The sequence below is a fragment of the Meles meles genome, chromosome 9 (assembly GCF_922984935.1).
Source record: "Meles meles chromosome 9, mMelMel3.1 paternal haplotype, whole genome shotgun sequence".
Taxonomy (NCBI): Eukaryota; Metazoa; Chordata; class Mammalia; order Carnivora; family Mustelidae; genus Meles; species Meles meles.
The window spans coordinates 62,047,990-62,074,602 of NC_060074.1; the positions used below are offsets into that span (position 1 = coordinate 62,047,990).

General features: G+C 38.2%; 1 protein-coding gene and 1 long non-coding RNA gene across 2 annotated transcripts in view; one reads left to right on the top strand and one right to left on the bottom strand.

Annotated features, from left to right (window-relative positions):
• Positions 1-1,450, bottom strand: part of GRB14 (growth factor receptor bound protein 14) — a 117,548-nt gene extending 116,098 nt beyond the window's left edge. The window contains exon 1 of the mRNA XM_046018457.1: positions 1,100-1,450. Within this exon, the coding sequence (XP_045874413.1) occupies positions 1,100-1,290 (191 nt within the window). The 5' untranslated portion in view covers positions 1,291-1,450. The remainder of the gene's footprint in view (positions 1-1,099) is intronic.
• LOC123950539 overlaps positions 1,314-26,613 on the top strand; it is an 81,543-nt gene continuing 56,243 nt past the window's right edge. Inside the window, exons 1-2 of the long non-coding RNA XR_006820249.1 lie at positions 1,314-1,399; positions 2,367-2,476. This is a non-coding gene — a long non-coding RNA (uncharacterized LOC123950539). The remainder of the gene's footprint in view (positions 1,400-2,366; positions 2,477-26,613) is intronic.

The following is a 26,613-nucleotide window of genomic DNA, read 5'->3' on the forward strand; positions in this document are numbered from 1 at the left end:
AACCAATTTTCCATAGTATTTCAATCTGTATTCGGGGGGGGGGGGGCTTTAAAAAAAATCACTAGGTATAGAAACTCCATTTCCAGCATTTTTTATAATTTTCCTAAGCTGAAGTACAGACTATATAATTATTGACACAAAAACCATCCTGAGAAGTTAGACATTTTTATGGATCCATTAAATTGACAAAGTCTACAAACATTAAGTGAATTCATCCCTATGCTATTTTACTAATCACTTTTGGAAGTTATGGTTTATTAATTATAGCTGTGGTTCATCTCACTTCAAATTTCATTCACAATGTTGCCCACACACAGTCTGTTGATTTTTCAAGTGCTTATAGATACTAAACCTCAAGGCAGTGTTTTTGAAGAGGTAAGTGAATAGAACTTGCTAGTATAAAATGTACTCGAGTCCTCTGCAGAGTAATTTTAACTTCAGTGAAGTTGAAGCACTTTGAAAATCTGGAGGAAAAAAAAGTACCATTTCAATGTATGAATATAAAGGACTACAGATTTTTGTATTGTTGCAGTCTTTTTCTTTCCTAAAGTATGTGCAAAATTGTGAACTCTAAAGGCACTTAGCGCTGAATGCTATGGAGATTGAGAAACCTTTTAAAGCCTCTATTCTTCCCTGCTGAACAGCAAGACTGCTCAAATGTCAATCCTTGCTTTGCCTCTCCAGGGTCGCTGGAAGACTCTATGTGGGAGGTGAACTCATTTATGCTATGATTTTTTTAAATATATAAAATAAAAAGGATTAGGGTTTTTCTGTTTGGGCTTGGTTTTGGGGTTTTTTATAGTGCAGGGCCACGAACAGAGGAAGGGGCTGGTCCGCCCGGCCTCCTAGTTCGCATGGATGGGCAGAGGTGAGAGCGACCAGGAGCTCTCAATGAAACGGTGATGCTATTTATAAGGCGCTGGGAGATCGCAATGTCCTGCTGAGCCGATAGGAGCCAGCTCAAAGGGAATTGTCTTCAGAGACTTTCACAAACTTGGCCCAGCTCTGGGCACATGGCTCACCCCCTAGGACCGCCTCCTCAGCCCCTCGCCGGCTGCCAACCCAGGACACTCCCCCGCGCCCTCCGAGGGCTGCCTACCTGTCTGCAGCACAGCCGCGGGTCCCGTCCGGAGGGGGCAGGAGCGCCCGCGTGTGCAACCAGGGGGCAGGCGCCAGGTCGCGGGCGTCGCCCCTCCCCTGGGCAGCGCCGCACACCTGGGCGGCCAGCGGCGAGTCCTGGGCAGCCGCCCTATCCGCGGCGCTCTGCCCATCTTGCAGGGAAGTGGTCATTGTCGTTGGCCAGGGGGTCTCGGTGTCACGGGAGACCCGGCGCGGCGGGGAGAGGGAGGCCGGGCGGCGGGAGGCGAAGCGCCCGCTTGGCAGCCCGAGCGCGCTGCAGGTGCGGTGGCCTCGCCGCCTGCGCTCCGGGCCCGGGCGGCTCAGACGCGCGGCCGAGCAGTCGGCGAGGCGGCGGGGGAGGGGAGGGGGCGGAAGAGGAGGGTGGGGAGAGGGGAGGAGCGGCCGGTGGGTGGGGGCCGCGGGCGGCGGGGCGAGGCGCGGAGGGGGCGGGGAGGGCGCCGAGCGCCAGGCGGGCCTCGCACCCCGCCCGGGACGCGCTGGGGCGCTGGCGGAGGTCCGGCGTGGCCGGGGTTCGGTCCTCGGTGGCTGGCACGCGAGGCCCGGGCCGCCACCTACCCAGGTGGGCACCCGAGCGCGAGGGCTGAGTCCAGGGTCAGGGCGGGCCCGCACCGCTGGAGGCGGGGACCCATGTGAGCCGGCGCTCCCGAGGGGTTTGCCTAGCGGAGCGCAGGCGGGGCTGGGGTCTGGGAGACGCTGACCCCCCAGACCCTTCTCTTCTGGCTCTGAGATCACCTAAGCTGTGGCTGGGCCGCCATGACAGGCCCCACCGTGCCCGGAGGCCAGGGGCCATGGGGCTAGGCTAGGTTTGCCCCAGTCTTCCCCCACGTGCCTCTTCCTTCCACTCCTGCAGCCTTAGACGGGGCCTTGGGGGGGGGGGGGGTGAGGGAGCAGGGAGTACAATCCATGCACTATAGGAAACTACTGCGATGTTTCAGAATTCTTAGTAAGGCGTGAATAATTCTGAAGGTGTCTTGGGAGTTCGAAAAAAATATTTTTTTAGTAAGAGCAGCCCTCATGTAATGAATCCTCTTCCACCCTCGCAACAGCCTCACCAATCTCAATGTTTACCCCATTTTACAGATGAGGAACATGGGGTTCAATAGCCTGCCTGGCAGAGCCCTAGACATCAGTGCAGCTAAGCTTCCAATTCAGAAGATCCTTTCTTGAAAACCCAGACTATTTGAAGTAGTAGCCCCTTTCTGTGATTTTGCTTTCCTCCATTTCAGTAACCTGTGGTCAACCTCCCTCTGGCATAGATGACCTTCCTTTTGAGATACAGGCAGAAAGTCAGTGCAACCTCAAGGCACACCTCATTCTCCTCACTTCATCTCATCAGGTAGGCATTTTGTCATCTCACATCATCACAAGAAGGGTGAGTACAGTTCAATAAGATATTTTGAGAGAAACCACATTTATATAACCTTTCGTACAGTATATTGTTAAAATCGTCCTATTTATTAGTTATGATTATTAATCTCTTACTGTGCCTAATTTATAAATTGAAATGCATCAGATAGCCATGTAGAGCATAAAACATGGTATATATATAACAGTTTATAAGATAGATACATAATCAGTATAGGTGGTTAAGTCTGGTAATAGATAATGGTTTCAGGCATCCACTGGGGGGGTCTTGAAACACATTTCTGCAGTTAAGGGTGGATTACTGTAATTACATTATGCCTACGTTCTGAGGTGCAACTATCCCATTCTGAAATTCTGGGTGCTACTGTGTTTCTGCTCTTCCCATAAGTTCCCTCATCCCAGTGCACTGTAAAGGATTTCCAAATGTTTTACACACTCTTTGTTCTTTGACCAAATTAGGTAACACGTGTCCCTGGCATCTGTTTCACCAGGTTTTCTTAACTTCCACGACTCCAGTCAGGGCAAGGCAAACACTTCCACCTGTAGAAGTAGGCAAAACCCTTTTTTCCAGACACACGCACATACACCACAGCACCAGCCTTCTAAGAACCAGGGGTCACTAACTCCCAGCTTCTAAGGAAACTGGGAGTACACCACAGAAGGAAAATCTTTGGGTCAAATAACTTATGGAATCCAAGTTCTTCATTTTACTGAAGTCAAAATTAAGACCCAATAAAGATCAGTATCAGTTCGTGTCACACGATGAGTGTGGTCTCCAGGAGACTTTCTACAGTGAAATAGCCATGTAAGGACAAAATGGTAGTTCTCGGGCCAGATAACATCATAGTACTCATCATGGTGAAAGTTAACGTGTTTTGATGCTGTGTGCCAGGCAAAGCCTTCACTCACATACAGGTCCCTAAATATGGTCTAAATTCTACATGCGGGTTTTAAGAGAGTTTCATGTAAAAGCATACAGATATATTGAGGCCATTCCAGCAAAATAAAAAAGAGGTTATGTATATGCAGATAACTTGAACTAAAGACATAAAGAAACAACTCCTCTTCCTTCCCTCCTCTTCCTTCTTCCTCCTCTTCCTCTTCTTTTTCTTCTTCCTCTTCCTCTTTCTTCTTTCTTCCTTATCCCTATATTCTTCCAAAAGTCTTGGAGGCACCCATTTCTCCTCTAGAATGGTACACTGTGGGGGGACTTGGGTGACTCCATCAGTTAAGTGTCTGCCTTCGGCTCAGGTCATGATCCCAGGATCCTGGGATCAAGCCTCACATTGGGCTCCCTGCTCAGTGGGGGAGTCTGTTCCCCCTCTCCCCCTGTCCCTGCTCCTGTCTCTTGCTGTCACTCTTGCTCTCTCTCTCTCTCTTAAATAAATAAATAAAATCTTTTCTAAAAATGTAAAAAACTAAAAATAAAAAGAAATAAAATGGAATACTCTGAGCATCTAACAAGAGGATGAATCAGTCGTTAAAGTTTGTTCCCACCCTGCTCCCAGCAACTAACTCTCTCTCTCTCTTTCTCTCTCTCTCTCTCTCACACACACACAAACACACACACAGCACAGGCTTTTTTTTGTCAGAGAAAAGGATAGGTGAAAAATGTTTATAGCAGAACCACTGGAAGTACTATTTCCCAATAGTGTGCCCTGCTCCACTTCCCAGTATGAATGTTTAACCCCAAGACCGAGTATTCATTTGTTGGAATGCGATCTCAATCTTGTCTCCCTTCTCCAGACATTTTCTTTCAGTGACTATCCAGGGAGTATCCATTTGCAGCCTTTATGCTCCTTTTCTAAACCCCGTGGCAAAAATTATAATACCCATAGTCATCAGGGGCAAAAGCAAAAAGAACAAGTCTCTGAGGAATGGGACCTAAATAGTTGCATCTTTCAGACTGAGTTAAATATTGAATTTGCATCTCGATACCTTGAGGCTCTATACCAAGAATTATTAGAATTAGCTCATTCTCATTTTTGAAGCAAGCCAACAAAAGAACCAGTTTTTCTATCTAAAAGGTTTACAAAAAGTGATTCTAAATAAAGAACTATGCAATATAAAAGCAGAATACTATCAGACCTAGTACAGTCTAAAAGAATACAGTGACAGTTTTTCACCAAAAAGGAAGTTATAAAGGGAGATTTTTCCTTCCCATAACTGGCAAAGATTTCTGAAACAATGAGGCAGATATGTTGGTCTGAAACACCAAGACAGCTATCTTGGTACCAAAGACTGGATCCTCCCCTGAGTGGCTGTTGTCCTTTTTGACTTGAATCTGTGAAATTGCAAAGGAAGCAGTTTGTCTCTTTGCTCCTCCCCCAATTCAAGCATTGTCTGCCCCTTTGCACCTCCCTTTCCTGTCTCTCTCTAGGTATCCTAGCCTTTCTACCTTTCAAGGAAGAGGTGTTCTCCCTGCTTTACTCTCTCCCTTCCCTTATTCATCAAATCAAATTTCTTAACCCTTTATGTTGGGAAAGATAACATACATACAGAAAAGAAGTTCACAGACAAAATTGTATGATGACTTATCACAAGGCAAACACCAATGTCAGGTCATGAATTGTAGTCAGTCCTCTAAAAGCTTCTTCCTCCAATCTGGATTTTCATGGTAATCAACTTATAGTTTAACCATAAGTATCCACCCCAAAGCACAATAAAGTAGGTTGTCTGGTATTGACCTTTATATAAATGGAATCATACAGTATGACCCATTTGTGCTAGACTTGGTTCTCTTAAGGTATTATTTACAATATTCTTTTTTAAGTAGCTGTAGCTCTTTCATTCTCTATTGTATGTAAATAACACAGTTTATTTATTCATTCTACGACTGATAAGCATCTGGATGAATTCCAGCTTCTGACTATTGTTAATGCTGCTGCAATGAACATTTTGTACATGTCTCTTGATGCACATGTGTATACATTTCTGGATGGTATACATGAGGGGCATTGTGAGGTCATGCTATGTGTATGTTCAGCTTGAGTAGATTCTGCCGATTTCTCAGAATTGTACCAATTCACAACCAGCAGCATAAGTTTCCTCAGTTCTTCACATCCTTGAGGATTGGAATAGTATTCAAATGTTCACAATAGACATTCTGGTTGAGTATATAGCCATATCTCAGGGTGCAACTTGACCTTTCTTGATGAATAATGAGGTTGAGAACTTTTTTAGGTGATCGCTTGCCATTTGAACGTCCTTTTTTGATTAAGTACCAATTCAACTATCTGCCCATTTTTATGTCATCTTTTTCTTATTCTTTTGTAAGTGTTCTTTGTATATTGTAGTTACCAGCTCTTTGTTAGTTATGTTCTGAAAATGTATTCCTCCATTCTGTGTCTTACATCTTATAACTCTTAATGGTATCTTTTGATAAATAGAAGTTCTTAAGTATTAAATAACCAAATTTATTTTTTATGATTATTTGTTTACAGCTTGTTAGAAAATATATATATATTTATACACACACACACACACACACACACACACATATATATTCCAGAGATTTATTGTTTTGCCTTCCACAATTAAATCTGTGATCCAACAAGATGAATATTTTTATCCTAGGGTATGAAAGTGTGAAGGCATGAGAGTGTAAAGATTATTTTTTTCCATATAAACAGGTAATTTTACAGCTTCATTCATTCAAAGGATTTTCCTTTCCTCACAACTTTTCAGTGCCTCTTTTGTTATAATTAATTGTACACTGATCTATGGACTTTTTCTGGGCCCCCTCTTCTATTCTGTTGGTTTATTTATCAATATTTATACCAAAATCACATTGCCTTCATTATTATGATTTATAAAAATTCTTAATATTCAGTAAAACAAGGCATTTCATTTTGCTCTTCAATTTATTAATTTTAGAATTAGCTTCAGGAGTTTTAAAAGAGCAACTGGGATTTCAATTAGATTGCGATAAATCTATACATCAGTTTAGAAAGAAATAGTATTTAAAAAAAATAAGTTCCCAATCCATAAAATTGCTGTATCTTTCCATTTGGTTATATCCTTAACTTGTTGCAATGATGTTTTACGGTTTTGCGCATAGATACTTTGTGCATATTGTTAGACACGTTCTTAGGTAATAATTTTACTACTTTGGATACCTTTTTAAAATTTGATTTTTGGGGTGCCTGGTGGCTCAGTCGTTAAGTATCAACCTTCAGCTTGCGTCATGATCCCAGCGTCCTGGTATCCAGCCCCATATTGGGCTCCCTGCTTGACAGACTCAGACTCAGACTGCTTTTTGCTTAAAAAAAAAAAAATTGGGGGATTGGGGAAGGGCAAGAGAGAGGAGGAAGGGAGAGGTAGATGGAGAGGGAGAGAGAGAATCTCAAGCAGACTTTCTGCTGAGTGTGGAGCCCTACTTGGGGCTTGATCTCACAACCCTAAAGTCATGACCTGAATGGAAATCAAGAGGCAGACCCTTAACTGACTGAGCGAGGCACTCCTTGCTGAAATTTTTTTATCAAGAGTGGATATTGAATATTATTAAATAACTTTTCTGTATCTACTGAGTTGATAGTTTTCCTCCTTGGTTCTATTAAACTAATGAATTATGTTTTTTAAATGGTAAACTAATATTCACAGTATAAACCTTACATATTCTTGCTTATATATTTTTGATGTTCACTGATATTTGTTTACAGTTTTTGCAACTATGCTCATGAGTCAGATTGGTCTGTAGTTGTCTTTTCTCAAAATATTTTTTTTAAAGATTTTATTTATTTGAGAGAGAGAGAGAGAGAGCCGAAGCAGGGGGAAGGGCAGAGGGAGAGGGACAAGCAGACTCCCCACAGAGTGTGGTCCCAACTTGGGGCTCGTTCCCAGGGCCCCAAGATCATGACCTGAACTGAAGTCAGATGTTTAACCGTATGAGCCACCCAGGCACCCCTCTCTCATACATAATATTCTTATGAGGTATTGGTGTAGAGTTATGATCGCCTCAGAGATAGGGAGTGGTTTTTGTTTTTCTTTCCTCAAAGATTATATAAATTTTTGACATTGATGTGTATAGCTCATTGATATTTAGCTTTTCATATTTTTTATTTTTTTTATTTTATTTTTTTCATAGCTTTTCATATTTTTTAATATTCACATTTCCAGACATATATTTCCTCCTAGGTATGACCATAGCTATGTCCCTAATGATTTAATCAGTTGTATTTTCATTATTCTTCTTTTCAAAATGGTCTGTATTTCTATTGTGGTAGAGATTTTTCTAGCTGTCTTTTTATTTTGTTCTTTTTCTAATATATAGCTTAATAATCTTGTTGTCACATAATATACTCTATATGAATTCAGTCCTTTGAAATTTGCTGAAACTTACTTTATGGCCCAGCTATGGTCAATATTAATAATATTATGTCATGCTTGAAAAGAAGGGGTTTTTTGCAGTCCTTGGATTGACTATTATATATATGTCAGCTCAAACTTGTCAACCGTGTTGTTTAAATTCTCAGTTTTGTACTCATTTTTTTGTTTGTTCTGTCATTTTCTGAAAGATATTATACTACAATCTCCCATTCTGTGAGTTTTTAAATTTATTTTTACTCTGTCTGTTTCATTGTTACTATGTTTTAAGGCTATATTTTTAGAGGTTAGTTTTAGTATGATATTTTACAAATTTAGAATGATTAGGTCTTCATGATAAATCAAAGTAATTAATATTTTGAGATGGCCTTCTTCACCTCTAGTAACTTTTCTACCTTCAAGTCTCTGTCTGATGTTAATACAGTTTGGTTGATGTTTTATGGTACCTCTTTTTTCCTTAATTTGTGTCAGTTTTTTTTAACCTCCATACTTTAGAAGTGTCTTTTTTTTTAAATTTATTTATTTATTTTTTCAGCGTAACAGTATTCATTGTTTTTGCACAACACCCAGTGCTCCATGCAATACGTGCCCTCCCTATTACCCTCCACCTGGTTCCCCCAACCTCCCACCCCCGCCCCTTCAAAACCCTCAGGTTGTTTTTCAGAGTCCATAGTCTCTTATGGTTCCCCTCCCCTTCCAATTTCCCTCAACTTCCTTCTCCTCTCCATCTCCCAATGTCCTCCATGTCATTTGTTATGCTCCACAAATAAGTGAAACCATATGATACTTGACTCTCTCTGCTTGACTTATTTTAGAAGTGTCTTTTGTAAATAACATATGATTAGGACTTTTTGCTCATTTGGTTTTTATCCAATCACATGATCACTGCTCTTAATTGAAACATTTAAACATTTTGGGTTGCATCTCTGTCCCATTGAGCGCTATCTCCTTATCTATTTCTGTGTTCCTTTAACACTTTTACTTACCTTCTTTTGGACTATTTCATACTAATTCATCTTTTCCCCTCTGTTTATCCATTTGTCCCACCAGATCCACTTTCCAACCTTTTCCACCAGCTTTGGGCTGCATGAAGGTCAGTTTTATGTATGACATAATCTTCCTTGCTGTCTGAATTCTAGTTGGTTTTGTTCTCTGGGAAGGCACCAGCAGGACATGGAGCAGTGGGAAGAATATGAAGTTGGGATACTTACTCTCTTTTTCCCCTGCCAACTTGCACAGTTGCTCTCCTGTGTGCCGTCCACTGCTTATATAGGTGTTACCTAACCCTCTTCATAGGACTGTATGGAAATTTCAAGCTGGGAGAACCAACAAATGCTGATACTCTGGCTACTGCTATTGCAGTGAGTGACAAAATGCCATTGTCTCTGACCCAGAATCTTGCATCCTTTGTCAGGGTCCTTGAAACTGCAGTAGAATAATTGTTCAACTTATAATTTAGTCAAGTAAAATCTTAGACCCTTCACAGTTCTTAACACAGTGGAGTTCTGCACTATCATCTTTTGTCTGTATTTTGTATTGTTTAAACTTTATCACATCTTTATAAAGAACTCCTTTATTAAACGGTATTCAAATTATCCAGCTAGAGTATACCATCTCTTTCCTGCTTTATTAAGTTGGAAGTAATGTACATTTTTACTATTCTTTCAGTGATTATATCAGAGATTAAAACACATATCCTTGATTAACCAAAGTATATTTATTTAATTTCACCAACTTTCCAAGCAATGCAAGGATCTTAAAATACTTATCTCTGTTTACCCTCCTGTCAACTTTTATGCCACCTTTTTGTATGTGAATCTCTGCCTTTGTTCATGTGTATTGTGTCTTCATAGTGTATCATTAGCATCATTTGACAGTCGATACTCATTTGTTTTTTTTCATACATTTACCTTATTGTCGGTCTTCATTCTTTCTGAAGTCACTGAACTTTATTATTTCTTCAACTGATAAGTCTCCTGGTAATCAATTATCTGTTTTGTTTGTCTGAAAATGTTTTTGTTTTACCTTTACTTTTCTACATATAACAACTATATTGGGTTAGAGTTCACATACCATACAATTCACCACTTGAAAGTACGATTTAGTGGCTTTTAAGGTATACACAGATTTTTGCAATCAACATTACAATCAACTTTAGTATGCTTTTATGATCCCAGAAAGAGACCATACCCATTAGCAGTCATTCTACATTTTACCCATGCAACCCAGGTAATCACTAATCTACTTTCTGTCTTTATTGACTTTCTTATTCTGAACATTTCATATAAAAGGAATCATATAAAATGTGGTCTTTCATGATCGGTTGCATTCACTTAGCATAAGTTTTCAAAGTTCATATATGTGGTACGTATCAGTATTCCGTTCCTTTTTTATTGAGGAATAATGTTCTATCATGTGTATGTACATTTTGTTTATTCATTAATCAGCTGATTGATATTTGGATTTTTTTTTCACTTTTTGGATATTGTGCCACAATGAACGTTTTCATACAAGTTTTTCATTTCTCTTTGTAACTGCAGAGCCATATGATAACTCCATATTTAATCACCAAAAGAACTGCCAGAATATTTCCCAAGTGCCTGTACCATTTTACTTTCATACCAGCAATGTATAAGGGTTCCAGTTTCTCCCCATTCTGATTAACACTTGTTATTGTCTGTCTTTTCAGTATAGCCATTCCAGTGGGTGCAATGTAATACCTCATTATGATTTTGAATTTGCATTTCCCAGAGGGCTAATGATGTTAACCCTTCATGTGCTTATTGCCCATTTGTATATCTTCTTTGGAGATATGTCAAATCCTTTCCCCACTCTTGAATTGAATTATTTGCCTCTTTATTACTGACTTTTAAAAAATTCTTTACATACAAGTTTGTTATATTAATAATGTGCAAATATTTTCTTCTATTTTGTGGGTGTCTTTTTACTTTTTTGATGATATCTTTGGATCACAAAGTTTTTTATTTGATACATGTGCTTTTGGTGTCATATCTAAGAGGACCAAGGTCACAAAGATATACTCTTATATTTTCTTCTAAGAGTTATAGAGTTCTTGCCTTTATATTTAAGTCTATGATATATTTTTATATATGATATGAGAAAGGAGTCCAGCTTTTTCTTTTACATTTGTATATACAGTTGTTTCCAACATCATTTATTGAAAAGACTAATTTTTTTTTTCATTGAATTGTCTTGAGATCCTTGTCAAAAATTAATTGACCATGGGAGGGGATTAATTGACCATGAATATGAGAGTTTATTTCTAGACTTCCAGTTTTATTCTGTTGATCTACATGTTTTTCTTATGCCACTAGTACACTATTTTCATGATGATAGGTTTGTAGTAAGTTTTGAAATTAAGAATTGTGAGTCCTCCAGGCTTATTCTTTTTAAAGATTTTTTAAGCTATTCTGGGTCCCTTGAATTTCTTTTTGAATTTTAAAAACATCTTGTCAATTTCTGCAAAGGAGCCAGCTGAGGTTTTCATAAGGATTACACTGAATCTGTGCTTCAATTTGGGGAGTATTTTCCTCTTAAAAATATCAAGTCTTGGGGCGGCTGGGTGGCTCAGTGGGTTAAAGCCTCTGCCTTCAGCTCAGGTCATGATCTCAGGATCCTGGGATGGAGCCCCACATCGGGCTCTCTGCTTCCTCCTCTCTCTCTGCCTGCCTCTCTGCCTAGTTGTGGTTTCTTTCTGTCAAATAAATAGAATATTTAAAAAATATATATATATCAGGTCTTTCAATCCATGAACATGGGATATCTTTCCATTCATTTAGGTCTTTGGTTTCTTTCAAACATGTTTTATAGTTTTCAGATTATAAATGTTATTCTACTTTTCTTGAATTTATTACTAAGTACTTTGTCTTTTTGTTGCTAATGTAAATGGAATTATTTTCTTAATTTCATTTTTTGATTGTTCATTCCTAGTTTATATAAATTAATTTTTGTATATTGATCTTATATCCTGCAACCCTATGAAACTCATTTATTCTAATAGTTTTGGGGTTTTTTATTGTTGTTTTAGTGGATTCCTTAGGATTTTATATCATGTCATTTGTAAATAGAGACAACATAACTTTCATTTCCAATCTGGATATCTTTTATTTTGTCTTTCTTTTTCTTTTCTTTTCTTCTTCCTCCTCTTCCTCTTCTTCTCTCCTCCTCCTTCCTCTCCCTTGCTCCTTAACCCCCTTTTCTTCTTCCTCCTCCCCCCATTCTCTTCCTCCTCCTCCTCCTTCTCTTCTTGTCCTTCTCCTTCTTTTGTTTTTTCTTTTACGTGACTGCCCTGACTAGAACCTTTGGTATAATGTTGAATAGAAGTAGTGAGAACAAATATCTATGTCTTGTTTATTATCTTTAGGGGGAAATATTCAGTCTTTTAGCCTTAAGTACTGTGTTAGCTGTTGGTTGAAATAGTGTCTTTTATCAATTGAAAAAGTTAACTTCCATTCTTACTTTTTGAGTGTTTTTATTATGAAGAAGCATGGGATTTTGTTTACGGTTCTTTTCTGCTCAGTTTCCTATTTAAAGGGTGTCATATTGGCTATAGAGTTCTTGGTTGGCACTACTTTCTTACAACACTTTGAATGTATGCTTGCATTGCTCCAGCTTTATTATTTATATTGAGAAACTGACTCAGTCAAATTATCATTTACTTTAAAAGTAATTTGACTTCTATCCACCCTCCCCCTTACTCTCAAGGTTTTCTTTTATTCTGGGTTTTTAGCCATTTCACTGTGATGTACTAAGTATTTCCTTTTATTTATTTCTCTTACAGTTTGTAAGTGGTCTTGAATTTGTGACAATATTTTTTATCAATTTGGAAACGTTTCCAGACATTTTTCTGTAAATAGTACTTCTTCCCTTTTTCTCTTTTCTCCCTTTTTGGGATTCTAATTATACATTAAACCTTATCATGGTGCCCTCCTTGTCTTTTAAACTTTATTATGTATTACCAACTTTTTTATTTCCCCATGCTTTATTGTAGGTATTTTTTCCCCGATAGCTGAGTCCAAGATATTAAGGAACTCATCCATTCATACATAATTTTGGTTATCCTATTTTTAGTTTCTAAATATCTGCTATAATTCTCAATCTTGTCTCTTATCTCCTTGAAAATAATATGCATTATTTGAAGTATGTGTTTGATAATGCCTGTATATGAAGTCCCTGTTTCTCTGTAGTGTACTATTTCTATTATATTTTATTCATGCCTTACTGTCTTTTTGTGCACCTGGTTATTTACTTTTATTGCTTACCTGATACTGATTTGCAAAATAACTTTAGAAATAATTATAGGCCTAGGATGATGCTAGTAGCTTCATTTATTTGTTTTAATATTTTTTAAGATTTTATTTATTTATTTGAGAGAAAGAGAAATAGGAAGAGCATGAGGAGAAGGAGGGGAGAGAGGGAAAAGCAGGGTCCTCACTGAGAGGGGTGCTGAATGCAGTGCTCCATCCCAGGACCCCAGGATCATGACCTGAGCCGAAGGCAGACGCTTAACCAACTGAGCCACCAAGGCGCCCTGGTAGATTCCTTTAGAAAAGATTATATTTGCTTCTGCCTGGTTCCTGAAGGAACTAGGTAAGTATTGTTTTAGTGGATTCCTTAGGATTTTATATCATGTCATTTGCAAATAGATTTTATATTATGTCATTTTCAAATAGCAAATAGAAGTAACTTCTGGAGTTACCTCATCTAGAGATGACTCAAAGCTAAGCTTTTGGTCCCTTAAAGACTTACCTACTCTGATTCTCTATCAGTGCTAGAGTACATCCTCTTGGTGAACCATCCCACATCAAAGGGTATTAACCAAGTCTCCTTTCTCTGCTGCTGTCACCATGCCTTATTACTTTAATGCTCTCAAGAGAGCATTAAAAATTTGCTCTGCCTTTCCACTGTCCTCTAGAATTGACAAAATGCTTCATTTGATCAAGCATCTTCATCAAATCTTAACCTATTAAAATAGGACTTTTGTAATCTCCATGCCCCCCCACCAACGTAATGCCAACAGTGCTAGCAAAGCGATTTGTAAACTGTGGAAAAGACTGAATTATCTATCTGAACTAAGAGCCATACAGTTTTTTCAGTGGCTCTTAGAAGTTAAAGACTACCCTGAGTGTAAGTTCAGCTGAGAGGGGGTGCTGCTGTGGCCCTCTAGTGCTGGACCTGTTTCATAGGAACACAATCTATTGGAGATCCCATTAGCTTCTGGTAAGTAGGCTTCTGCCACAAATGACCATTTTAAATAATCTTTGCACCTAATTAAAAATGAAGCTCCTAGGAGCGAAAAAGGAGTTGACATGCAAAGCTACCTGCACTTCTTATGAATTTATTCACTCATCTCCTACCATGGCCTTCAGATGTTCAATCTGATTCATGTAAAAATTTTGGCATCTTATAAATTCCTATAATGCCCCAATTAAGTCCCATTACTAAAAATATTTTAGCAAATTTGTGATAGGCCTGCCTGTGTTGCTCTTGCTTTGTGAGAAGAAATTTGGAATTCCAAAACTATTAGTCTGACACTTTTGTGAGCTACAACATTCAATATAATATCATTTTTTAAAAACTGGAAAAGAAAACCACAACAGTGCTCTAGGGAGCATACTTTATTCTCCAGCCCTGAAAGCATTACTTTTAGTGAGTCCCTATCAGCACACCTGTGCATGCCTGTCTTTATTAGATCAAAAATGTGCAGTTTCCTACTCTCCTGAGTTCCAAATGCCTCATGAGATTCTGCCACCAACTTTTTAAATGAAAGTGTAAAGTGCAGCTATTTTCTGTTTCAACTTTCATTACTTTCAGTGGCTGGGTTTATTTCCTTTCTCATTGTTATTATTTTTTAATGTAAACAAATTAGGTGTCTTATTTACACATCAGTGCCAGTAGAGCCAAAGACTAGCCTTTGAAAGGATGTCTTAAATGAACATCAGGATTAAATAAGAAAGAAAGAGAGAGGGAGAGGGAAAGAGAGAAAAAGAGAAAGAGGAAGGAGATAGTGGCAGGAGAAAATGTACATGAAAATTTACTTAAGGAACATTCTGCAGGAATGGAAATCTCAGGTAACAGTTTTTAAACCAGCAACGCACCATGGATTTTGGCCTGAGGAAATATGACCAGTATATCTAGAGAAATGCTGATCTTACGTTATTTCCCTAAGGATTTTCTTTTTGTTCATGGTTCTAAGGAACTTGGATTTTCCAAGAAAATTAGAATATACCTGCAGAGTTCAAATGCTTGTGTAAGAAAGTTCAGTGTCACTATTATAGTCTATTTACAGTATTTTGCACTTTGTGTACAAGTGCTACATTTGGTCTTAGTTTATGTTTCTTTCCTTATACTCGGCAGTAGCTTTGACTTCTTTTTGTATATTTTGGTTGCTGCTGTTGTTTTTAATGTTATCTTACTGTGTGTATGCAAGCCACCTCAGATGTTTTTGGAATGAACCTCGTGATAGAGAGATGAATATGTAATGACAATAGTTAATAGTTTATAATGATTACCGTGTGGTCTACAGTTTTGTGAAGGGCTAAATGACCTGCAAAGTGGGTATAGACAAAGCCAGACAAACATTTTGTTAAGGCTATTTTGATTCTGTGTTTTCCCTTCTACTTGTGTCTAGCTGCTGTGTCTTAGGTATCTCTTTTATTGGATGCTTGAATACCAAAGGGATAGGAGGAAGCTAGAGATAAGATTTCAACTTCTCTTCCAATCTAGTCCCACTTAAGGCCATCTTAATGTACCTGCTTGATGTGCCTGCTTCACATTTCCTCTTCCAACCCTCAGATATCTCCCTTATAAGAAGATTTACCCAATGTGAAGATGATGCCTAGACAGGTATGCTCTTCGTTAATTTAAGATGGTCATTTGTTCCTTTCTTGATGCAGAATGTACTGTCTAATGGGGATGGTGCTCTAATAGTAAGTCAAACCAGACCTTGTCTCAGGCTTTAAGAAATTTCGTTAATATATTAGCAAGCACATGATTTTATAGGAGTACAACTGACAGCTTCGAAACAGGTGTGGGAATAATGACATTCCTTTTGGCTTGATACTGAAGTCTAGTCTTTGACCCTGAGCTGCTATTTTTCTTAACAGCAGATACTCAATTGAGTTCATTCTTTTTTATCTACTGATTTCTGTTTGCCACATGAGGATTCACAAGTCCTGCTCAAAATTTAGTTCATAGTTCTATCTTTTTCTCTCATTACCCCTGGCTTCACCATAAGACATACCTTGGGCAGAGATCTGTGGCAAGCATTCCATGCCTACCTTTAAGATCCACTGGAATATTTGGGAACCTTGTCTGCAATTCTTCAGGAAGCTGAAGAAAATAGGGGAAGGGTATTATTCTGGGGTCTCTATTGTACTTGATATCTCAGATGCCATCTCTCTATATACATGTACAAAGAAAGAAAGTCTATCTTCCTGTTAGAGAGATTGCCCCATCTAGCTATTAGAACCCAAGACCATCAAATATTTGAGTCATCCCCCCTTCTCATTCTGATTCCATGTGGCTGCCTGCTTAAACCATGTCAAGTAGTCAGTTTGTTTGGCAGTTACATCTTTGGTATAAATAAGAAGTTGATATTCTGATTTTATATATCAGTGTTAGTGATATTTTTAGCAAGAGTCATATTTACTAATCCAGTCAATTTGAGGTCTTTCTGCAAAGTAGAAGACTAGACTTGGAGCTGTGGTAAATTTAGACTCTAGGACTGTTAGCTCCAAGGAGGCAGGGACTATATTTATCTTGTTCATCACTCTCTATATTAAAGTGCCTGGTCCTTAGTTTGCTTTTAATATATCTGAGTGAATGAATGTTGTATCTTCTTAGGCTACTGAGAAGTAGCCACTCAACTGGCTTCTCTCTTGGTGGCGTCAATCATATCACGCAGGATTTCTTTTGAAATTCTTGGTAAGCTGTAGTATTCTCATTTTATAGATGTTAAAACGAAGCTTTAAGGTAGTTAAATAAGTTTCCTATTGTCACAAAGTTAAAGAATGACTTTGGAACCTTGATATAGAGAAGTTCAAAGCCCATACTCCTTCTGTTACATCATGGAGCCCATAGGAATAACTCAAACTAAATAAATCAGAGATCACAGCTAAGTTGGAGCCATTAGGTAAAGGTTCTTGGAAAGATTTAATTTGAACTAGGATTTAAAAGTTGTTCAGCAGGGCATCTGGGTGGCTCAGTGGGTTAAGCTGCCTTCAGCTCAGGTCATGATCTCAGGGTCCTGGGATCAGGCCCTGCATTGGTCTCTCTGCTCAGCAGGGAGCCTTGCTTCCCCCACCCCCCGCCTGCTTCTCTGCCTTCTTGTGATCTCCTCCCTCTGTCAAATAAATAAATAAAATCTTTTTAAAAAATAAAAATAAATAAAAGCTGTTCAGCACTTCAACCCAGGGATAGGATACATGATATGAGCAAAGGTAGAGGAACAGGTATTGAATGTTACACCGGGGAAACATAAAGTAATAAAATTCAACTTTAGTGTATAAGCTAAAAGCTATGAGATGATGGAAAATGAATCTAGAGAGCTATGACACATCATTAAATTCTGGAATAGCAGATTAAGGAATTTGAACATCCTTCTAAAAGTGATCAGAAACAAAGCTTTTTAAAGATATGGAACATGATTAAAGCCATTCTTCAGAATGATGATTCAAGTTGACCTGTTTCTTGATTGGAAGTAAGGAGAATAATTAAAATGTTATCAAAAATAATGCATGTGATAATAGTAAGGATGGGACAGTAAGAGGGGAGACAAAGGATTCAGAGCTGAGTCATAGGTAGGGGAGTTGAGCAAGCATTAAAAGAAACAGGAGTTAAACAGATGATGTAGGAAGACCATGCGTTTGATTTTGTAGACACTACGTTTGTACTGCTTGTAGTGTATCCAAATGTAGGTGATGAGCAGAAAGTTGAAATGTGAGCCTGTAGCTTGAAAAGTCTCAGCTAGAGTCAACTATTTGAATTCCTCTTCAGTGAGACAATTATTGAAATCACTGGGTAAATGAGATTATCAGAGGCAAGTGTATGAAAAGTAGAGAGTAAAGACTTTAACTAACCCCAGTCAGGAACATTTTGGATGCAGAAGGAGGAAGAAGAAGCCTCAAAGTAGACAGAGAAGGCGCGGTCAAAGAGGTAGGTAGTTATTACTTCCCTCAGGGGGTTATTTCTGCTGGTTTCAAGACTGAGAACTACTGTCTTAGTTTAATGATAGAAAATGATGAAAATAGCTAGGAGGAAGTAAGTTGGTAAATATGGATTAGGCCAAGGCAAATTTGATGAGCTGAATAGAATTTTTTTTGTGACTATTTACTAAAACACACACACACACACAATTTTTTTTTTACAATGCTACTTCAAAACTGCCTTTTTTCCTAAACTTTCTCCCGCTATTTTGAATAAAAGTAATAGGCAGTATGAATGGATAATGGATTCCTAGTAAATTCTTAAAACATTCACGAATATTCTTCCACCCCAAGTTTTGATTCCAATGTGAATTGAATTACCAACATTTGATGCTATAGCAGACTTTGAAATGAAAGTAGTCAATTGAATGACTCTATCTCAGCTATTAATATACTCTTTTTCTAATATTTTGACTCTGAAATGCTAATCTCTCTTTTACCTCTGGTTTCCTATCTTCAGTAAGTTAGATAATGCCATTTCACTTTTTAAAATTTCCAATTTGACATAAGTAACATTTGCCTCTTTATCCCTTCATAATGTTAAAGCCACAGAAATACTGTTCTATCTTCTGATATTTTTGGTTGATAAGCATACAGCATAGTTCTACTGTTTCAGTATGCAGTGCTTTTATAGAAGCAAACAAAAAGTGAAAAAAGATCTTATTGTTCAGGATCAAAACTTGTTTGCTCTGTCTTAAGGATATGCATGTCTCATAGCTTTCTGAATATTTTTTGCTAATTTAGTCTAGTTCTTTTTGAATAAAAAGGCTTTGGAAAATTGCTTTTTAATTGCAGAAAGAATTTTTCTTCAATTAATCTCTATTATTAATTTCAACTGGTATGAGAAACCAAGAAGAATCTGTATGAATGCATAAACCATTTAGAAATTATAATCTCTGTGTTTATTTGTTGTCATTTTTAAAGAACATTCTGATTGGCAAAAAAAATGAAAAGGAATCAATGTCATAGTAAATATGTTAGGAGAAGACAACTAGAATAAAAAAAGAAAAAAAATGAGAAACACCCAATAACAATTTAACAGAGTGGTTTCCATAGTCTAATAATTCATTATTGCAAGGTGAAAATATCAAGCCTCCTATTTGTAACTATTTCTTGTCTAAAAAAATAGTAAATAAGTTAAGCTGTACTCATCTTTAATATAAATATTTACACTGGCACCCTCACTGCCTCTATATATCAGGGAGGCATGGATCATAGGATATGCATAAGGTATACCAATGGTATATTCTATCATCCAAAGCTCTTTAAGAATTCCTCCATCACTCCTGGGTTTTCTTTCAGTATTTTGCAATATGTTACAATTTCCTTGTTCTGTTAAGTGAATTTTAAAATTTATTATTCTAAGTATTCTAACCTTTAAGTATTTTATAATAAGGAAGACAATGACCATGATCATTTTGTATACAAAGAAGTTCACTAGTTATCTTGTTGAGGTACTTAAAATGGTTGGGTTACACATTTTTCTCTTACAAGTTAGATAAGTGCTCCAAATATGCCGAACTTTGCTGCAATGGAAAGTGGGCCTCAATAGAATGCTACCTTGTAGATATTTTTTCAAAAAAAAGAAATATTTTAATTCATCCCATCAAGATTAAGTTGATGTTTTAATAATGAGTGATTCACTCTTTCTCATTAATATTAATATACCAAAAGTATTTTAAAAATGAGTCTTCAGGGGCACCTGGGTGACTCAGCGGGTTAAGCCACTGCCTTCGGCTCAGGTCATGATCTCAGGGTCCTGGGATCGAGCCCCGCATTGGGTTCTCTACTCAGCAGGGAGCCTGCATCCCCCTCTCTCTCTGCCTGCCTCTCTACTTGTGATCTCTCTCCCTCTCTCTCTCTCTCTCTGTCAAATAAATAAATAAAACCTTTAAAAAAAAAAATGAGTCTTCAGAGATATTTCCATTGTTATGTGATTTATGTGATTTTACTGCATTTTAACAGCAGATGTAAATATGTCTCCTATGAATGCTCTCATAATAGCTTCTTTTTTCTTCTTCTTCTTCTTTTTTTAAGATTTTATTTACTTAGTTGACAGATAAGGATCATAAGTAGGCAGAGAGGCAGGCAGAGGGAGAGAGGAGGAAGCAGGCTCCCTGCTGAGCAGACAGCCCAATGCGGGCTTGATTGCAGGGCTGGGGGACCAGGACCCAGGCAGAAGGCAGAGGCTTTAACCCACTGAGCCACCCAGGTGCCTCATAATAGCTTCTTATTAATTAATTCTTAATAAAAAACTAACATTTTATAATATTTAAAAATCTTTATGACTTCAATGGATCTTTAACACATTGCTAAAAGTGTAACAGTGCAACAACTTCTGATTAGGTTTCAAAAACAAATGCTTAGTACTCAAGAAGATACCAAGTTGCTGAATTTCAACAAAACTGTTTGCATAATTGGCATGCAACTGAAAAACAAGTATCTGAGCTTTCCTAAGTGCTTCCCTTCATGTACTCATTCCATTGGAATATACAGATTTTTTGTGGAGTATCTTTTTCACCTATGTTAGTCCTTAAAACCAGGTTTAAAAAGCTAAAACTTTAATTCTCAGATCACTACATGCAAAAATAAGACTTTCATAGAAATTAAGCATATTCACTTATATTGTTTTCATTAAAAACAATTACCAATAACTTTATTAAGAATGAATGTTTTATAGGGACACCCGGGTGGCTCAGTCAGTTAAGTGTCTGACTCTTGGTTTTGGCTCAGGTTGTGATCTCAAGGTCATGAGATCGAGCCCCACATCAGCTCCAAGCTCAGCACAGGGTCTGCTTGAGATTCTTTCCTCTCCTTCCCCCTCTGTTCTTTCCCCTGCTCAATGTCTCTCTCTCTCTAAAATAAATAAATAAATAAAATCTATTTTCAAAAGGAATGAACATTGTATATATCATTAATAACTTTAAAAATTATTTAAGCATCATTTCATCTATAATCTAGCCTTCAACTTATCAATTTATATAACTGTGTTGTATTTCATACAATATAATAGTACATTAATAGCCATATATTTTTTATAAATTAATATACATCTACAGGATACACAAAATTTTTTCACTATTAAGGGATTACTACCGGGGCCCCTGGGTGATTCAGTCAATTGAGCATCTGCCTTTAACTCAGGTTATGATCTCAGGGCCCTGGGATTGAACCCCACGTCTGGCTCTGCTCAGTGGACAGTCTGCTTCTCCCCTTCCCTCTGTGTTCTCGCTCTCTCTCAAAAAAATAAATAAAATCTTTTTTTTTTAAAAAAGCGTTTACTATTCAAATAGTTTACAGTTCACTAAATCAATAAACTAGATTGAACAAAATAAAATGTTTTCCTATGAGAATAATTATTATATTGAAGAGAAAGAGTACCCTGTTACCATATAAGCACAAATAAGAGCTATATTACTGTTTTCATGGGCCCTATGCACTTTTGCCTTCCTGGGCCTCTTCTTCCATTAAAAAAAAAAAATACTTAAAATTTTATGACTGCATTGGTGTAGAGATGAATATATGTATTTTACTCATTTTCTCTAACCTAAAATTTCATTTTTTCTTCTAATTTTAAGATAAATTAGAACATTTTTATGAGTCCCTAAAAGTACTGATAGCCCTAGGTCCACACTGATAAGTCAGCATTGGCACCAACACAGTAAGAGAGGAAATAAAGCTTCTCATACTTAGATTTTAGTTTCAGAACTAGGACTCTATTAGTTGCAAAAGAGACATATATAAGGAACTGTTATACTTTTTGAGGAAGGGCTAATATGCCACAAGGTATGTATTTTCTCCACATAATCCCTCAAACATGACATCTTCCTGTTTGAAAGATGGTGGATTCCTCAGAACAGCAGTTAGGAGGAGAGAAAGGAGGGAAGATGGACCTGAAGCTACAACCTTGGAACAGGTAGACAATGCAAACAGATTACATGCAGTACAACCAGAACTGATCAAGCAGGAAGTGAGAGGTCCAGTCTTCAATCACATTGAACCCTGAACTCTTTCCCATGCCCTAGAGGTCTGAGCCATCCTCTTCTTTCCTGTCGCATCTTCTCCTACATCATTTCTTTGCCATGCTTCCATCATGCTGGCCTTTCTACTGTCCTCAAACACAAGCGTAGTAGCTCACCCCAGTCTAAAGGTCTCTGTTGGCATAGGCTCTCCCCGCATGATTGTAAAGCCACTCCTTTGTGTCATTGAGGCCTCTGCTGTCACCTCCCCAGTCTTTTCTAGCCACCCCTTTCCTCACTACTCTGTTATAGCATCCTGTTGTATTTTCTTCATCGTACTGTCTGAATCTGTGATTTATTCATTTCTTCATTGTCTACCACCCCAACTGGAATATAAGTTCCCTGGTTGCAGAGGACAAGTCGGTCTGGATCACCTGCAGCTTTTCCATGCCTAGAACAATGCCTAGCATTCAAGAAATACTTGCTGGATGAATCAGTTGAGCTCAATTTAACAGCTACCTCAATCCCTCCTCCTCTACTCTCATTCAAGCAGCTCAGTTCATGGCACTGGCTATGATGTGACCTTTCCTTTTTAGGAATGTCACCTTTCAGAAACTCAACACCTAGTTTGACATAATGTATCTGCAAACAACAATAGCAATAGATACAGAATAGTGTAGTATACAACTCGGCAGCTGAGAAAAACCTCCCCAATACTTGTATGTGTATTTTAAATCTTAATACTTAAAATCTTAAATTTACTTGATTACTTAAAATCTTAAATACTCGTAAAACTGGTGCTAATATACCTCACTTCACATGAATATGTATCACACAGTTACTAGCTAATGGAAATTCCGTGTTGTCACATAAGACATCTTGTGCTATGTCTGTAACGTAGGTGACAATTTGGGTGAGATGACATAATGCAGACGGTATATCTAGTGACCGTGTATCTGTTTCTCACAGCAGAGGCAACAGCAGACAGTGCGATGCTTCGTGTTTCAATGTGATCTAGCATCATTTTTAAGCCTTCTTTCTCCAGCCATCTAGAGCAAAGCAGCAAAGGTTTTAAGTGTTTCATGGCCTACTTTATTCCCTGTGGGACAGTTGTTGTAAGCCTGTGAAACGGTCACTAACTGGTAATACTCAGCTTTAGAATTCAACTATGGAAGATGATTTTCAAATCCCCCACCTCCCATCCCCAAACAATGATTTTGATCTCAGTCATGAGTCCTTCTGGAATCTCTTCAATTTTCTGTTCTTCCTGACCAGACAGTGTTAACTGTCCATCCCCACACAAACTCACAAACGATCAACCAGGAAGTATTTATTTATTGCTGATGGTATGCTCAGTACTGTGTCAAAGCTTTGTGGATATGGAGGTGAAGTGTAAAAAAAATCATTGCTGTTTTTAGAGAACTCAAAGTACAGATAAGAAAGAAAATTACTAGGCATAAGAAAACACTGATGGGGGCACCTGGGTGGCTCAGTGGGTTGGGCCTCTGCCTTCGGCTCAGGTCATGATCTCAGGGTCCTGGGATCAAGCCCTGCATTGCCTGCTTCCCCCTCTCTCTCTGCCTCCCTCTCTGCCAACGTGTGATCTCTCTCTCTGTGTTTCAAATAAATTAATAAAGTCTTTTAAAAAAAAAAAGAAAGAAAACATTGATGGATGTAAACTGGACTTATTGTGGTGATCATTTCACAATATATACATATATTGAATCATTATGTAGTATACCTGAAACTAATACCATGTAATATATCAATTATGTCTCTCCCTCTCTCTATATATATAGTTTATATATATACAGTGTGTGTGTGTGTGTGTGTGTGTATGGTAAAATAAAGTAAAAGCAATAACAGCAACAAAAAGCACTGAATCTTAGAGGACAAAATACAACCACAGGAAGTGGACCTAGAGCTAGACCTAGAGCTCATTCTCCAAGTAAGAGAGAAGGGCATTTCAGGCAAATGGATAAAAGGCACAAAGAAAGGATGAATATGGCTTGTTTGTGGATTTTGAGGAGACTGATTAAAATGGACTCTATGTTTGAGGGAAAAAAGTGGGAAATGCGGTTAGTAGCAAATGCGAACATATCATCAAGACGTTGAATGCTAGACAGAAGCATTTAGATTTGTTTGAGCAGAAAACTTGGAATTATATTTACTCTCATCTTTCTCTTCGTGTCCCAAATTTGTAGAGAAAATAAAAGACTTCTTTTTGTCGAATGATTCCTTCCTGGAAGTCTTCTATTTGTAGTAATGACAGTCAAAACCCTCTGAAGGTATGTTAAGAATAGTGGCTGAAACCTCAAGCTGGGATTTTTAGCATTTATATGTTTTTTCATAAGGTCCTTTTGCTATTTTTAAACTTAAATAATTTGGTTTGGAGGAATGAGAGAAATGATCTTTAATGAGAGGTGACTTTTTTCTGACGGCAAATGGATTTCTCATTTCAGCTCGTCTTAGGACACACTTTCTTAACTATCATAAGCTGTTTTTGGTTTATCTCAGGATCTGGAATATGAATATATTAAATTCAGCTACATAATACATGCCCTAAATTTTGATATTTTTTAAATATGTCTTATTTCTATCACCCTGTGACATAAATTATTATTAAAAGAAAATTTGTGGAGCATATATTATGAACCAGTGCTTTGGTCAGGATGGACTAAGATAAATTGCTGCAAAAAATTTACTTTCAAGTCCCAGTAGTTTAACAAAACAAAGATTTATTTCTATCATGGGTTGGCAGGGTGCTGTTCTGATAGTTGCTCAGAAACCCAGCCTGACAGAAACTTCATCATTTGCAGTTCCGCCATCTGGAACACATGGTCTCCCTGCTCCTAGCATCAGGGGAAGAGAGCATGGAAAATGGCATGCTGGCTCCCATGTGCTGTGCCCCACTAGCCAGAACTAGTCACATGGCTCCACCCAGGTGTGAGGAGTCTGGGAAGTATAGTCCTCCAAGTATCCAGGACAGGTAGGAGAACCAGAATCTGGTGGGCACTAGTAAGTTCTGCCATGACCAGGGAGGGGATCAATGTGTTTCAAATGTCTTATTTACTCTTAAGGAAAGCTTGAAGGAGTAATAGTGGCCTCATTTTTGCAGACGAAGAAAACCAAAGTAGTGTGGTGGGGTAAAAAGAGAGTTATTTGGGGCACCTGGGTGGCTCAGTGGTTTAAGCCACTGCCTTCGGCTCAGGTCATGATCTCAGGGTCCTGGGATCGAGTCCCACATCGGGCTCTCTGCTCGCCAGGAAGCCTGTTTCCTCCTCTCTCTCTCTGCCTGCCTCTCTGCCTACTTGTGATCTCTCTGTGTCAAATAAATAAATAAAATCTTTAGAAAAAAAAAAAAGAGTTATTTGGGTCAGAGGTCCTGGGTTGGAACCTCAGCTCTGTTATATATATGCTGAGTTGTAAGATCAGCTGATTATTCACTCCTTCTGCACAATTAAATTGTGCACATCACAATCAGATGGTTTTCCTGAACTATTGCTGTCTTCCTATAGCGATCTGTACTACTCTCTCATCACAGCTCCTGTATTGAAACTACTATTGTAGTGGTCATTTTCTTCAGGGAAAGGGCTGTTCTTATTTACAGTTTTACTCCTTGTGCCATGTCCTGGTAACTGCTTAATATTTATTGAGGGGATAAATTTAAATACTTCTGGTTGTCTGTTGCATTAGGATGTCAATGAAAATGACAATGTTATTAATGACACGAAGTAACTTGCCATATTCCAACAAAGTATAGCCAAGTAGAAGTATTTTTTTTAACAAATTCCTTGTTTTTTTAAAATCTGAAACAGAATTACTTAATACTACATAGCAGTAGACTATATATAAAACTCATAGGCATGTTTATTTACTATCTTATTAATTTCCCGGGGCTCCTGTAATGAAGTGCCACAAACTGTGTGGTTTGCAAGAGCAGAATATACTGTCTCAGGTTCTGGAGGCAAGACCTCAATAAAAATGGGGGAGAATCTGTGGCATTGGTGACGGCTGGCAATCCTTGCCATTCCTTGGTTTATAGAGGCACCATTGCAATCTCTGCCTCCTTCCCATGACATTTTCCCTATATGCCTCTCTCCTCTCTTCTTGTAAAGATACCAGTCATATCAGGGCCCACCCACCCAGATGATCTCATCTTAACTTGATTACATCTGTAAAGATCCTGTTTTGGGGTCACCTGGGTGGCTCAGTCAGTTAAGCGTCTGCCTTCAACTCAGGTCATCATCCCGCATCAGGCTCTCCGCTCAGTAGGGAGCCTGCTTCTCCTTCTCCCTTTGCCAGCCACTCTGCCTACTTGTGTGCTCTCTCTCTCTCTCTCTCTCTCTCTCTCTCTGTGACAAATGAGTAAATATAAAGTCTTTAAAAAAAAAAAAAAGACCCTGTTTTGAAATGAGGTCACGTCCAAAGTACTGAGGATTAGGACTTGAACATGTTTTTAGGGGACACATAGCCGTAACAACTATGAATAGTATTTTTTAATTAAAAATCTAGATTACTACTTCTCTTGAAAAATCAGATCTTCAAACAGAGCATCTGCCTTCCCCAATGGATCAATTCCCTGTTACTAGCAGTTA